At 40.5% G+C, this 14,269-nt stretch overlaps 2 protein-coding genes across 2 annotated transcripts; both read left to right on the top strand.

The window, feature by feature from the left end:
* Positions 1-634: 634 nt before the first annotated feature.
* N7477_005267 (alpha/beta hydrolase) lies at positions 635-2,047 on the top strand (the record flags this gene model as incomplete). Its single annotated transcript, XM_056966930.1, has 6 exons — positions 635-718; positions 782-1,014; positions 1,099-1,206; positions 1,260-1,458; positions 1,520-1,848; positions 1,912-2,047. 6 exons carry the CDS (start codon positions 635-637, stop codon positions 2,045-2,047), a joined length of 1,089 nt encoding a protein of 362 aa, XP_056821684.1.
* Positions 2,048-7,575: 5,528 nt separating this feature from the next.
* N7477_005268 (uncharacterized protein) lies at positions 7,576-7,782 on the top strand (the record flags this gene model as incomplete). The annotated part of the gene is made up of 1 exon (XM_056966931.1): positions 7,576-7,782. The coding sequence occupies one exon, from the start codon at positions 7,576-7,578 to the stop codon at positions 7,780-7,782; it is 207 nt and encodes a 68-aa protein (XP_056821685.1).
* Between the last annotated feature and the right edge of the window lie 6,487 nt (positions 7,783-14,269).

Below are 14,269 nucleotides of genomic sequence, written 5' to 3' on the forward strand. Positions count from 1 at the left end.
AAACAAATTTGAGTAGTGGTTGTTAAGACGTTAGAGAAATTTATTATATGACCGGCCCTTTCATAAATTACCATGAATTAAAGGGCCGGTTACGTATTTTGGAGATGACAACTCGCTTGGGGTGGCGGCTCGCTTGGGGAATACATAATGGGTTTCAATACGTATTTAAGGTTGAATGGCAATCTGACCTGCTTTCCACGAACTCGGGCTTTGTCAAATCTTACGACATAATTCCTATTCGGTGGCAAAGGCGCATATTTTTTTATGCATGTTTTTATTCGTAATCTATGTTTTGAAAGCGGTGATTCAATCATCAAGTTTTGCAGCCTTAGCCTTTTTGCCCATTTTCCCGAGTCGCCTTTACAAATCGCCGAGGCAATTGACCTAACCCTCGGTAGAAGATCGATGTCATACCAAAGTACCCGCGGTTTAAGCTTGAGTGATATTCAATAGTATTTTGGTAGTGGATCTCATTGCTGGGTTCTGCAAGGCTCTCCAAGATCCTGCTCACACATAATGGACACTTAAATCTTACCAAATCCATTGGCGGGTTCTCATATCTTATTTCAGATTCTAATCGAACGAGGATTGATCCCTTAGTATTCCAAATCCACATATAGACTTGTTCACAACTATGGGTTCCATTTCAGACAGTCCCAACCAGCAATGGCTTTCTCGCGGTCGAGAGTACGAAGCGAAAGACATGGAGTGGGAACAGGTGAGTCACCTCGGAAAGGAGCAACAACAGCCTGAGCCCAGATTGACACATTTTCTACTGCAGTTCTATGAGGTGAACAAAGCGAGCGTGCCTTCCCTACTTGGGGAGGTTCAAAATCTTCGACAATCCATGTTGAATGCGAAAATGAGAGGGCAAAGCAAAGTAGCCCCGATTACCGAGGGCCTTGTTGTAGAAGACCATGTCATCAAGTCTGTTGAAGATGGCAATCTTGCTCTACGAATTTATATTCCCAATGGGCCTGACAGACCTGACTCATCTTATCCCACCATGATATAGTGAGTCATGAAAACAAGAATATACCTCCTCCCTCTTTCTTGGCTGCTGCCAAAGTTGATATGTTCTTATTCTTCTTTCCTTAGTTTCCACGGTGGAGGCTTTGCGTTGGGCGACCTGGATGGAGAAGATAAAACATGCCGGTTCCTTTGCACCAAAGCTGCTATGGTGATAGTGAGTGTGGATTACAGCCTGTGAGATGTACCCCAAAATACGTGCTCGATTTATCTTTACTGACCCGGTAAAGTGCACCTGAACACCCCTACCCAGCAGCCTTGAATGATGCGTGGGATGCATTGAAATGGGTATGGTGTGATTCCGCTTCGGATATGTCACTCGAACACCATCTAAGAAATACGCGACTACCGAATATTAAAAATGCAACAAAAATCCATGTTGACCGGGACCAAGTCTTCACGGGAGGCACCAGTGCTGGCGCTAATCTGGTATGCAATCTCTCTACCGCACAGTCTATCTACTCCAGCACACTGACATGTTGAGCTATAGGCTGCGGTTCTAGCGCAAGGAGCCAAGCAAAAAGGCATTGCAATTCGGGGCCAGCTTCTGCGAATCCCTGTCCTTTGCCAGAGTGATTCGCATTATACGAAATTAGGGTTGAAAAGCATGAGAGAGGTACAGGACACTGCTATTCTCACACCATCTGCGATGCAACAGTTCATGCAATGGTACAAGCCAAATGACGCAGCTCATGTGACGGTCTCACCATTGCTGGCTTCCAGATTTGATGATCACCCTCCAGCGTACATTCAAATCTGTGGCCGTGATCCTCTTAGAGATGAGGGCTTGGCCTACGCAGATGCACTTCAACAAGCAAGGTATGTTCCACATATACATCCCACAATCCATTGATTCTCTTGTTCATGTACTAACTTTCAAAGCGTCCCTGTACGAGTCAATATTTACCCAGGGCTTCCGCACGCTTTCTGGCTTTTCCCGGAGATATCCACTACAGAGATTGCTGCTCGGGATTTGGTCGAAGGAATGAAATGGCTATTAGGAACGCGAAATGAGTAGTAATGATCGATGCAAGGACCTGCTTGAACACAACAGTGAGCCTGTTCCTGCGGACATGCCATTTGAAGCACGGGCTGCTACAGACTGCTGGGCTTTTGGAAGGTTACTTCTGGCATTGGCCGAGAAAAGTGGTACTGGTGATCTGATGGATACTGGCCCCGAATTTCGTATCTCTTTAGGTGTGTTTTCGCACAGTTGAGAAGCAAGAGATTGTTTCTAGTAGGCAAAATCCGACACAAACGATACGCTTATATAAGCGAAGCTAAGTTATATTATATTTTTCCCTATAAGTAAAAGTGCTTTAGATATTATATATTATATCAGAATATTTTTATCTATTTTATTGAATTTTATAGGGGGGTTCAAAGTTGCTATCCTTTAGCGGGTATGGATAGTCCGAAATTCCGAAAGAGGTTAGCGTTTAGTCCGAAATTCCTAAAGAGGATATAGTCCGAAATATATAGGATCGGCTTAGTCAAAAATATATAAGGTCAGACCTATATTTTAGACTAAGCCGATCCTATATATTTTAGACTAACCCAACCCTATATATTTCTTATTACGCCTATCTCCCTTTTTTTGATTACTATTCTTTTATTCTATCTTTGTCGCCTCGGTATAGAATTCGATAAATAGTAATTAGGAGCCTTATTTTCTCGAACCCTATCTTCGCTATATATTACATTAGTAATTACTAATATTATAAAGGTATAGATTTAGAGAAACACTTTATTCGCTTAGCCTCCGTAGCGAAGCGTAATATCATAAGCGTATTAAGGAGAGGTAAAAAAAATAATAGGAGAGAGAAGATAGACTAGCTAATAAAGTACCTTATTAAGGCGCTAACGCGAAAGGTCTTAGAGCTATATAAGGGGCTATCGAAGCTATATATATCTATTTTTATCTAAATAAGGTTAATATATATTAGACAAACGTAATCCACACCAAGCTCGCCACCACACCAAGCCCGCCACCCCCGAAACACCATAGTAAATACAATGATTTTTAACTCTATTTCTCACCACAACAAAACAATTTCGCGTGCCTTTATATATTAGTATACTATATCTTACTTACTATTTAATATTTCATATCATAAAATCAATTGCCTTATGCGCTTAGATAGAATATCATATCTATCGATACCGCGAGCGTATTTTTCAGTAATGCGGTATAACAGTAGAGAGTTTTCTACTACATTAATAAAACTTGCTTAAAATGTAAGTCAATAGCTATAGGCAAGACTTGAAGTTTAAATACGAAAATTTTGTTGATATATAGGGTAAGAATTCATTATATTTACTACGGTGTTTAGGGGTGGCGAGCTTGGTGTGGTGGCGAGCTTGGTGTGGATTACGTTAAGTTACTTCTTATATAAAATTAAAGAAAGAGAATTAGACCGCTATTATTATAAGTAAGGATCTTAAATACCAAGGTATATCTTACTCTAATACCCGCTATATAGTGATCTGCGAAGAATTATACTTAATAAGGTCGCTTATACCGACCTTAGTAACACTATGGACTAGACCTAGCATTCACCCACCCCGCGAGTCCAAGATTAGGAACCTCCACCCGCACCTCCAAGGGTTAGGGTCTAACCTTACTAACCCTAACCCTAATTTCAACCCTCTAAGGGTCTCTTAAGGGTTACCCGCGAAGGGTCTATCGGACCCTTAAATTTATAATTTTTTTATACCTTTCCTATTTCGGATATATAAAATTAATAATTTAGCTTATAAAAATATTATTATTTAGAGCTATTTTAGTATCTATTTCTATTATTCCTTAATTATATATTAATATCTACGAAATTTAATAAGTTATAAATAGATAACTTATATATTATTATCTTAGTGTTCTAAAATTTAACTTAAACTACATAGTGGGTGGCTAATTTTTACAGGGGGTTATAGAAAGTTAAGAATTTTATTATAGAAATATATATTCAAGGTAAGGTGAGAGTACTGTATTTATATAATAGTAAATATATCTTTTTTTTAATACTAAAAATACCCTGAATTAAAAGCTTTCTTTAGTTACAAAATTAATAGAGACTCCTTTAAATAATAATTAATTTAGATTTTTTATAGGTGTTCTAATTATCATATAAAATAAATTTAAATATTTCGATTATTACTTAGATACTTTTTATTATAATTCCTTAAGACTATATAATTAGAGGGTCTAAAGGGTAATCTTAAGGGTACCTTAAGGGTCTCTAGGGTTACTCTCTTCGTAACCTAATTAGATAAGAGAATTTCAGCTAAGTGAGGGCTTATAAAATAATATATTAATTTATATTTTCGCGTAATTAAGGTAAATAGATTTCTCTTATATAATAGCTTTTTTTTATCAAAATCTTTTATAAGTCCTCTTATTTTATCTCTCTATAACCTATACATCTATTATATCCTAAATCTATAATATATATTTATTGGAATATAGACCAATGCTACATAGAAAGATCTATCCTTATATTCAACATATAAGACCAGATTGCATTAATCACGTGACCAGATTTTTCTTCTATCAAAATGATGTTTTGACCACTTCTGATTCTGGTCCGCGGCCCTCCCCCGAACGATAGGCGGGACCATTTTCCTTGAGGGGTAAATAGTCCGCCTTCAGGCATAAATGGTTCGTTCCTTCGGGGGTGCTTTCGGGCATGCCTTGCCCGCGGACTTCGACTATGGTCTTCGGACCCCGGTGAACAGACTTCGACCCTCGGTCCCCTTAAGGATAGGCGGACCACTTTCCCTTAGGGGTAAAATGGTCCACCTTTAGGCATGCATAGCCTAATCCTGCGGGGGTGCTTTCGGGGTGGCTTAGACCGTCGATCCTTGACATCATTCTTTTCGCTTCTCTTCGGTTCCCTTCTTTGCCACCTTTATTATGTTGCTGCCTAGTGTTTGTACGTCATTTGTATGCTATTCTAGACGTCATTTCTAGGCTATCCTAGCCTATAAATACGTCCTTCTTGTCTAGCAGATAGAATCAAGTCAGTTCTACTTTCCTGAAGTCAGTTCTCCTTTCCTTAAGTCATTGTCCACTTTCCAAAGTCATCTCTACCTTCTTCCTTTGATCCTCAGGACTGTGGTTCTGCCTTCGTTTAGGCTATATCTGCTTACAGTCTCTCCTACGACTTTTGACCTTCTTCCTTTGTCCGGCACCGACTAACCCAGCCGGTCTAAGGTTGATCCCACGGACTTAAGGGGCCACGATCTGCTTCGTGGTAGCTTTACCCTTATATCCCAACAATATTTATCTTTAGTAACTAAGGTGTGGGAGATCCAGTGGGAGATCCAATAAGAGATCAAGTCTTTTATCCTTCGATGAATAAAAGAATATTTCCTTAATAGGAAACCTCAGGGTATGATATGATGATTGAAGAAGAATTAATTTTTCTTGTAGAGAATTGTGGACATATTTATATCCAATCAACAATATTCTAGGCCTATATTAGACTTGCATTGTTTTAAGTCTCGGCCTGTCTTGCTTTGAAATCAATCATAGTCTAGGCATCATTTTTAGTTGTCAGGCATCATTAATAGTCTAGACCTATTGTCAAGGCATCATTAATAGTCTAGACCTATGTCAAGGTATCATTAATAGTCTATCCATAGAACACCTTTTAATAGACCTATTATAATTAGGTGGCTTTTCGTATTTACCTGACCAATTATAAAGATCATAGTCTTCTTGGATGACTAAAGGTAATGCTGACAGTCCTTGATAATGCTGACAAAGGTAATGCTGACAGTCCTTGAATATGCTGACACTTACCGAATCCAGTCTCTAGCCACTAGCTTACTTAGTCGCTATAGAGTATTTTGTCGTAGGAAATATAGGCTTTATTACGACTAGGGCCAACACGCGTAAGTAATAGAGGTATTACGGGGGGTAGTAGCGGTCGGAGAAAATCTATATTAAGGGAAGGTAATGTTTCCTGACTCTCGGATAGGTTAGGCGTAAAAGGGTGATTAGGAGGAATATAGTTATCGAAATCACTATCGTAAATTAACGAGGAGAAAGGAGATTGCTAATTTTAAGATATAATAAGATAAAAGACACAGTAAATATAGTAGTTACTAAGAGATAAGGGACTAACTTACAAAAATTATGCGGTTTTTACGTAGACGCGACCGATATATAACGTACTCCTAAATAAATTAATATATCACTTTAGAAGATCATACTAAGCCGCTAATTAGATAAAGGTTACTTACTATATAGGTCAAAACCATCAGGAACTATTAGAAACCATCAGAACCTATCAAAAACCACTAAACCCTATCAGAAACCACCAGAAACTATTAAAAACTACCAGAAACTATCAAAACTACGAGAAACCTATTCTGCTAAAAGTCTGCGTTCAATAATATATTAAAACCCTATATCCTCGCAATAAAATATAGCTAAGAGACCTAATACCTAATACTAGCTAACTACTTACGATCAATACACTAAAAATAAAGGAAAATTATATTACTTCTACTTTTAATTTTATATATAAGTGAATTACCCTATATTTTATAGCTTTTATAGTCAAAAAATATAATTAAGTAGTGTTGAGACCAAAACATAGTTTAATAACAGTAATCTAAAAGTATGAATTAGCAAATTTATGTATGCTAAGACCTTAATTTTATGTAAAAATGGTTTTTGTTGGGGCCCCAATGGGGAACCGCAATAGTTTGTGGTTTGGTTTGGTTTTCGCGGTTTCAAACCGCAACCATTGCGGTTTGGTTTTTGGGGGCAAGGTTTGCCCCCAATTGCGGTTTTTGGCGCACTCTAGGTCCACGTGATGCAAGCATACTATCGGACCGTGAACTGGACCGTAATCTAAGCAACCAATAGGAGAATCTCGCAGGCGTAACAGTCTGGTAATTTTCTCTCTGCGCTACGGCAGGCTAAATAAGTGGGATGACTAATACAGGCTGCCTCGGGGCGGATTTACTGGGAACCGACGTATTCAGTGTCCGACACATACGGAGTACCCCATGCTTCGATACGCTCGTAGGTTTAAATAGCTATCTAGATTCCAAATATAGTAAATATTCCTTATTATGAAAGTCAAATACATTACACGTGGCGCCACTGTGGGAATCTTGGAGTTGGATCACCTGACATATCCGAGCGTGATATAATCCTCCGCATAGGGCTCCGAAAGGAATATGGTTATTCGTGAATATTCATGAATATTTGTGAATATGAATAATATGAATTGAATAATATGAATATGAATAAGCTGTTTATTCATATTCGCAATATTCATGATTATATGAATAATTCATATTTATTCATATAACAAGATACCATACATGACCATTCATTTCATTACATCCCGATACATCAACCAAGCTCATATACTCTGTTCCATGGCAAATCACATACGAGGCTATAATTTGGAACTATTGAATGTTACATCCACTTGAAATTTATGTCTGATACTGTCCTCTCAATAGCATCAGCCATCGCATAGTCTCCGTGTTCAACTTAAGGTACAGGTTTTAGAGACTCGCAAGATGACGCTCGGCGCGGACCATCCTGATACGCTGACAAGCATAGCCAATCTGGCATCGACATACCGGAACCAGGGCCGATGGGAAGAGGCGGAGCGGCTCGAGGTGTATGTCTTAGAGACTCGCGAGATGAAGCTCGGCGCGGACTATCCTAATACGCTGATAAGCATAGCTAATCTGGCGTCGACGTACCGGAACCAGGGCCTATAGGAAGAGGCCGATCAGCTTGAGGTGCAGGTTTTGGAGACTCGCAAGCAGATGCCAGGGCTAGAGGATCTCCATACTCTAGGCTTTTCCTCAGAGGCTGTCGTACATAATATATATGTGGGTTTAATGGACTCTGACTCCTCCATTGAGAACGACTCAGTATTTTCTGCTCCAGTCTCTATGCCTAGCACCAAATCATTAGACTCCGCAAGAGGAGAGATGAATTCGCTGTTGCAAACTTATTAAATGAAGATAGAGTTATGTTTTCCTTACTTTTGATCGGCGTATCAAAAGACTCGGTCGGATTTAAGAGGATGCGAAACAATTTTCGGAGATTATTAAAACACTTTGCGAATAACCTTAAGGCAGAGATCCTTAGCGAATCGCACTAAGACCTAAGGAGATTCATAAGCTTATATACGGCCATAATCACCCGCGAGCTCTTTGCTATGGTACCTATCGACGAGCAGCCAAATATTAAACCTCACGATCTAGAGACAGATAATAGAATCGCCTCTGTTAAAAAACGCCTAGCTAACGAGAGGAAAGTGGAGTCTTATCTTTAAAGTCTACACAGAAGTGGCGCTACTCCTCAAATAAGTGAAGTTATCCAGATACTTGATCCTAATTATAAGGAAAGTGACCAAGACTCCGTGGTAGAGGAAGCTGGTAAGGATAACCAGTATAAGGGAAATTTGCAGAACTTAGATCTAATAAAGCATTTTATTTTAGAAAGTACCGCCTACCAAATACTTTATCGTGGGCTCCGGGATTTTATTAAGCCCTCGTTAAACTCTAGGTTTCGGGATCTAGTAAGCAGGTGGTCAAATCCAGAACATAAGAACTATGCCGATGCTACTCGGTATAAACTACGGAATCTTGCTACAGAGTTGTAGCACGTGAGCCCCTTCGGGATTCAATTTAAACGTGACGAAATTGGTTCTCGATTTTTCAGGTTTATAAGCTACTGTCAGCATTTAATTGAGCGCTAGACTGGAGAGCCTTGGGATTGGTGGCTATTACCTCGCTATCCGAGACCACTAGCCGAATCAGAGACTCGGTTACGATAGGAGTGTGTGAGTTAACAAATTATAGATAACCTTACATAGTATAAATCAAGCCCTAATCTGTGATCCAGGTATATAGTAAAGAGCGATGGGCAGAGGTACCAAACGCCCTTGTCAAACGCCTCCAGTCCATAATCAGAAGCCTTCCCGTGGATACATTAGCGACCCAAACTACGTAGCCTCCTCCAGAGGCATATATTATATCTGACCCGAACCCTCGCAGCGCCCTAAACACTAGTCTTATCTCCAGCCAGATCTCCTATCAAGATCACAAAAGCCAGCAGCCGAGCGGTGCACCCTCTAACTCTTCACTTCATCGTCCACCCTCAGGACTCAAGGCCGAAATGAGCACCACTCAGCACCGCGTCCTCTTTCTCGCTAAGCAAGGTGGAGATTATAGACTCGCACAAATACGCGTTAGCAATATGACCTGTCATACCTTCTTCAGCACCATGAAAATGGAGTATTTCCGCCTCCGAGGTGTCTTACGAGGCTGGTTTAGCGTTTGGAGGTACTCTCATTGTGACTTTTACAAAGTAAGTGTTTTTATTTTGTACTTCAGGATGGGTTTTAAGTATAAAACTTGCAGTTCGTCAAGTTCGATGACCACGAGTTCGCGCTCAGAAGCAAAGATTCATTCCCCGGCCATGCGAATACCGATTACGAGTATCAACCAAGACCAATGGACAACATTCCGCCAATCCCAGAGCACGAATTCACGAAACGTTTCTACGCCTGTCACAAACCACGACCACTACTTCACTTGCACCATGAATGTAGAAGGCTGGGGGCACATTCGTCTGACATCCTGAAGTTTCTCCCAAAGAAAGAAACTGAACTCGAAGAAGCAGGCAACAAGCGAGAAGATTTCTGGGGGATCTATGCGCGCGAAATCATAAGCCTACAATGGATCATTTTCTATAATTTTGTCTGTGTTTTACCACTGCTAGTATTCTTCTTGGCATGGATTGTACCCCAGGGACTTGGCACAGACTTACAAAACCCATCTATCCCGCTTTCCATCATGATTTCAATGCTTTCTCTGTTTTGGAGCGTGTTTCTCAGCAGTCTGCAATTCGGACGGTCTCATTGAATTGAGTTTATTGTTCATGATGAGTTTAGCTGACATATAATATTGACTAGTTCATTCGGAAGAGCCCTGCTAATCTCAAGAATGTTATAATTGGCAAAGTCAGTAAACCCTGCCTAACCTGAAACACATTGCGTCTAGTAACCACACTTTCCTTTAATTGTTTTCAAATTCTACGGGGAAATTCACTGCATCTGCGACAACCAGGTGGATATAGCCTCGTATATTCTCCTGGCCGGCGAGCGCTGTTCTGAAGCCTGCTAAACATAACTATTTTTTCAAGCAATTTCTGGATATATTGTAATTTCCTAGAATAATCTCTGTATCGTAGAGACTCAGTGCAATTCAAGCGCAAGCCGTAGCCTTTTTATCGTGACAAATGCCCCTTATAAGAGGCTCACAGCAAGGATGACGGAAGTGGTTCAACCGGGGGTGGAGGACTGCAAGGCGGCAGTATCTTTGGCAAGGCCATTTCATGTAATTTATAAAACCTTATATCACGTGATGTGCTTTCAATACATTTCAATTCTCGAAGCAAAGCTAAGTCAGATGAAGAGTAGCGTGTTTTGGAACAGGGTTCGAGAAAGAGTCTCTGTGTGTAAGTGGTGAAACTGATTTCGATCCATCCTGTAGGTGCTAGGCTTGAAGTCTAAAATGTTTCTCAGCTGAAGACGCCATCCAAGGGGCCTAAACAAGGTGGACGGCACCGGAAAAGCGTGAACCGAGACTCTGGAAGCAACTGAAATCTAACGAATTGTTTCGAGCCCAGGACACGTAACAATGGTATTTTAGCTCATTCCGGCTTGTTGTGACTCGCGGCCCCGGACCCAGAAACGGAAACGACAAATAATTCGAACTTTGCTCGGCTCAAAGGGCAATGGATGAGGAGATCTGCAAGAAATATTGCTATTATGCGTATAAATACCCCCTGTGCCGGCCCGGATTAATCTAATTTTCAAAAGTTTTCACAGATCTTGGAGAGACGCCACGGCTGACCTCCCTCGCTCATTAAGGGCTATTTGCTGTCTTTTACCAATCTAGTTCGTGAGTTTACAGTGAAAATTTACTAGGCTTCGCTTGCCTAAGGTCTGAATCAATTTAGGAACACGACAAAATTTTCAATATGATTTGCGAAGATTGTGGAGGTCTCCAAATTAAGCCTCGAAAGACCAACTGCACTAAATGCTTTGGAAGGGGCTATCTCGTTCAAAAGCCAGACTGCATATATTGTAACGCAAAGGGCTGCGTCGAATGCCATGAAACTGGGCACCTTTGCGTGAAATGTTCCGACTGCACCTACGGCAAGACCACCCAATATTGTATGAATATATTTTATAGCACCACTGGGTCTTTGGTGCCTCGATAAGCAGTGAGCTAGGGTTGATCTTAAATCTTCATGAGTCCCACCAACTCGCTGTGGCCACAATATCACCCTTTCAGCCTTATTAATTAGTATGTCAAAAGAATACCTTCCAATGCACCCCTTCGTTGTAATGTTTGTACACGTATTACCCAGGAGCCTTTGACGTAGCGTAATAGAGTCTTACTGGAACGGACGTGGATTCTCTCTAGAATACGAAAACCGTCCAATGAGTCGGCAGAAACGCGAGTTCCTTTTTGTCTATGCATATCTACAAACTGAAACTACTCTGCATGAAAGCGTACGTAGTCAAGAGGCGAGTTGTGAAATTCAAGTCGTCAAGTGAGTCTTCAGACGAGTCGTCAAACGAGTCGTCGAACTAGTTGCCAAACGAACCGGTAAGGGAGTGAGGAGTGAATCGTTAAGCGAGTCGTCAAGCGAGTCGAGAAGCGGGAAACGATCACAAGCGAGCGCTCAAGGGGCTATAAGAGGACCGTGCTGGTTAGGAAATGAGGGGTAGGAGATGATTCGTCAAAGGATTAGTTAAGTAAGTTGTTAAGCGAGTCGTCAAACGAGCCAGCAAGGGAGTGAGAAGTGAGTCGTTAAGCAATAGCAGAGAAGTGGACAGAAGATCGTGTATTACCGATTGAGGCTGTAGACCAGCACGGAGGCAAACGACTATAGTAGTAAGCGAATTACCTGGGTAAAGCCTTAAAGCTACTTCTCTGATCCTTTCAGAAGTGCTAGGCGTGATGGCTCAGATCCTTCGACATATTATTAAAATATATTATATTATATAAAAACATTATTTAGTAAATATAGATTTTTTGATAAATAAATATTTATATGAGTATAATATTTGATAATCAACGTAAACTAAATAAATAAATAAAAAATAAAAATAAAAATGAGAATTTTAAAAAATAACCCTTTATTAAGAATATTAAATAGCGTCATTCCGGCCTAATTACGTTTACACAGCCCTAATACCTACGTCAGTGCTTGATGCGTGTGAGTTATATATCTACGTATAAAAGGTAGTAAGCTTCTCACAACTTTTCCGCTCTGTTGAAGTATTGATCACTCTCCAGTCCAAAATCTTCTTTCCTACCGCACTCCGTTTCAAACTATGGTACGTGTGCTGGTTAACGCACTATCTTTTAAGACCTCCCTGGTGAGACTTAAAGATGTTGATATACCTATATCCACTCTCTAAGAGAGGAACCCCAAAATCGATAGGTTTAGCGCTGGCTTCATCATTCTTCGCTAAGTGCCAAGAGATCTGACTAAGCTTTTCGCTCTTCTTATTTAACGTGGATGTGACGGTTTATTTAGTAAGACCTTGGAGGGGCCAGGAGGCGGAGTCGAGTTCCTCAAAGACGTTACTATAATAAGCACTGCTTTACGTGAGACAAAGGAGGAAACCGGCATCGAAGTTCCCCTAAACGCTATTTTCCCGCTTCTGTACTTAACAGAGTTTCAGCATAAGGGCTTTCGGATGGGTTATTATATATTCGTTACGCAGATTCGGGGGGGAAATTCCCGTGACCCTATCGGATAAGCACCTTAACTCGGGATTTTTCGACGCGGACGAAGTTCGGAATTTCGAAATCTTCGACGGGGAGAAGAATACAAAAGAGCGAAATGTTATGCTTGAAAGCAAAAAGAAAACACTCTGTCACATTTTTGAGAATAGTGAGATTTTGCAGAATGGTGATGAGGTGATGGTGGCGGATGCCTCATTATATTTTGCCGTTGTCTTTTGAGGATATTGTAAGGCCTCTGCACGATGTATGCTACAGAGACCAAAATTATTGCTAAAGCTGGTCTCGCTTAGTGTGATGAAATTGAGAGGCCAATAGTTCCTGGGGCTAAATATTTTAAGATATACACTATATTGGTCGTCCGAGTACCGGTATACGATCGTCGTCTGCACTAGGAGACAGAGAAAATAACCTAGATTATGGCATTGGCTCTCCACGGTTAGTAAAAGTGAAAGTATTTACTGGTAGGCTAGGAGGATGTAAAACGTTCTCGATAGAAGCAAACGTTCTTTCACAATTCGACTTGTAAAATCTTTGGCGATGTTTAATTACCGAATATGTTTGACTCCAGTCACATCCTGGTATTATTGCATCCGTATACTGGTGGTCTAAGGCTTCTATCGTTTACTAATTGTTAAATGCCTTAACGTTTAGGCCTCTCCTCAGAAAGGTAACGGTCTAGAAAGGTAACGGTCTAGAAAAGTAACGGTCTACTTCTGAAAAGTCAAATACGTCACACCAGACTCATCTTATAATGTTTCCAGTGGAACGTGACTGATAAATTGTCTTGCATGTGGCTAGCCGAAGCCACTTTTGAAGGCATTACCCCTCTTAAGACCTTACCGGAGGCTTTTTTGGCTATTCGAGTTATCGCTAACACTTTCTCAAATATGCTTTGCTTGTTCTACGCTATTCTAGCCTCTACACTACTTATAGGCGCCTTTCCAGAAGTTAATCTTCTTTTGCTAGGGTTTCATGATCAGGGACTGCAAGCAGGCATTCTAGGTAAGGTAAATCCTATTTACTCTCCAAAGGCTATAGATCCCGGCTTAGAAAAAAAAGGACAGGGGCACGAAAACCTATCTAGTCTCCGTTATAGATACTCTGGATTCAGCAAATTCAAATACTAGGGAGAACACTATGACTGCGATCTCCGCGCCGAGCTCTTTTTAACTTATAAGTACTATCAACAAAGATAGGTAAGCCTTAATGTATAGTTTTTTGCACATAAATCTGACTATATGGACGAAGAACTGCTCTATTATCGTTTGTCATCTCGTCGACTATAGCTGCGTCTTGCTATGTCAGTGTTAGGGAGCTTTAAGTCCAAGGAATACTTAGGCCAAAAGACCTCAACTGGATATAAGTGCCTATCACAGCTTTATATAAGCACCTTACGAAAAGTGGTGCCCTAACGCTTTCTTTCTTA

The sequence above is a fragment of the Penicillium maclennaniae genome (assembly GCF_028827695.1).
Source record: "Penicillium maclennaniae strain IBT 15551 chromosome Unknown utg000005l:1.0-2652337.0:1.0-2654196.0, whole genome shotgun sequence".
NCBI classification, from domain to species: Eukaryota; Fungi; Ascomycota; class Eurotiomycetes; order Eurotiales; family Aspergillaceae; genus Penicillium; species Penicillium maclennaniae.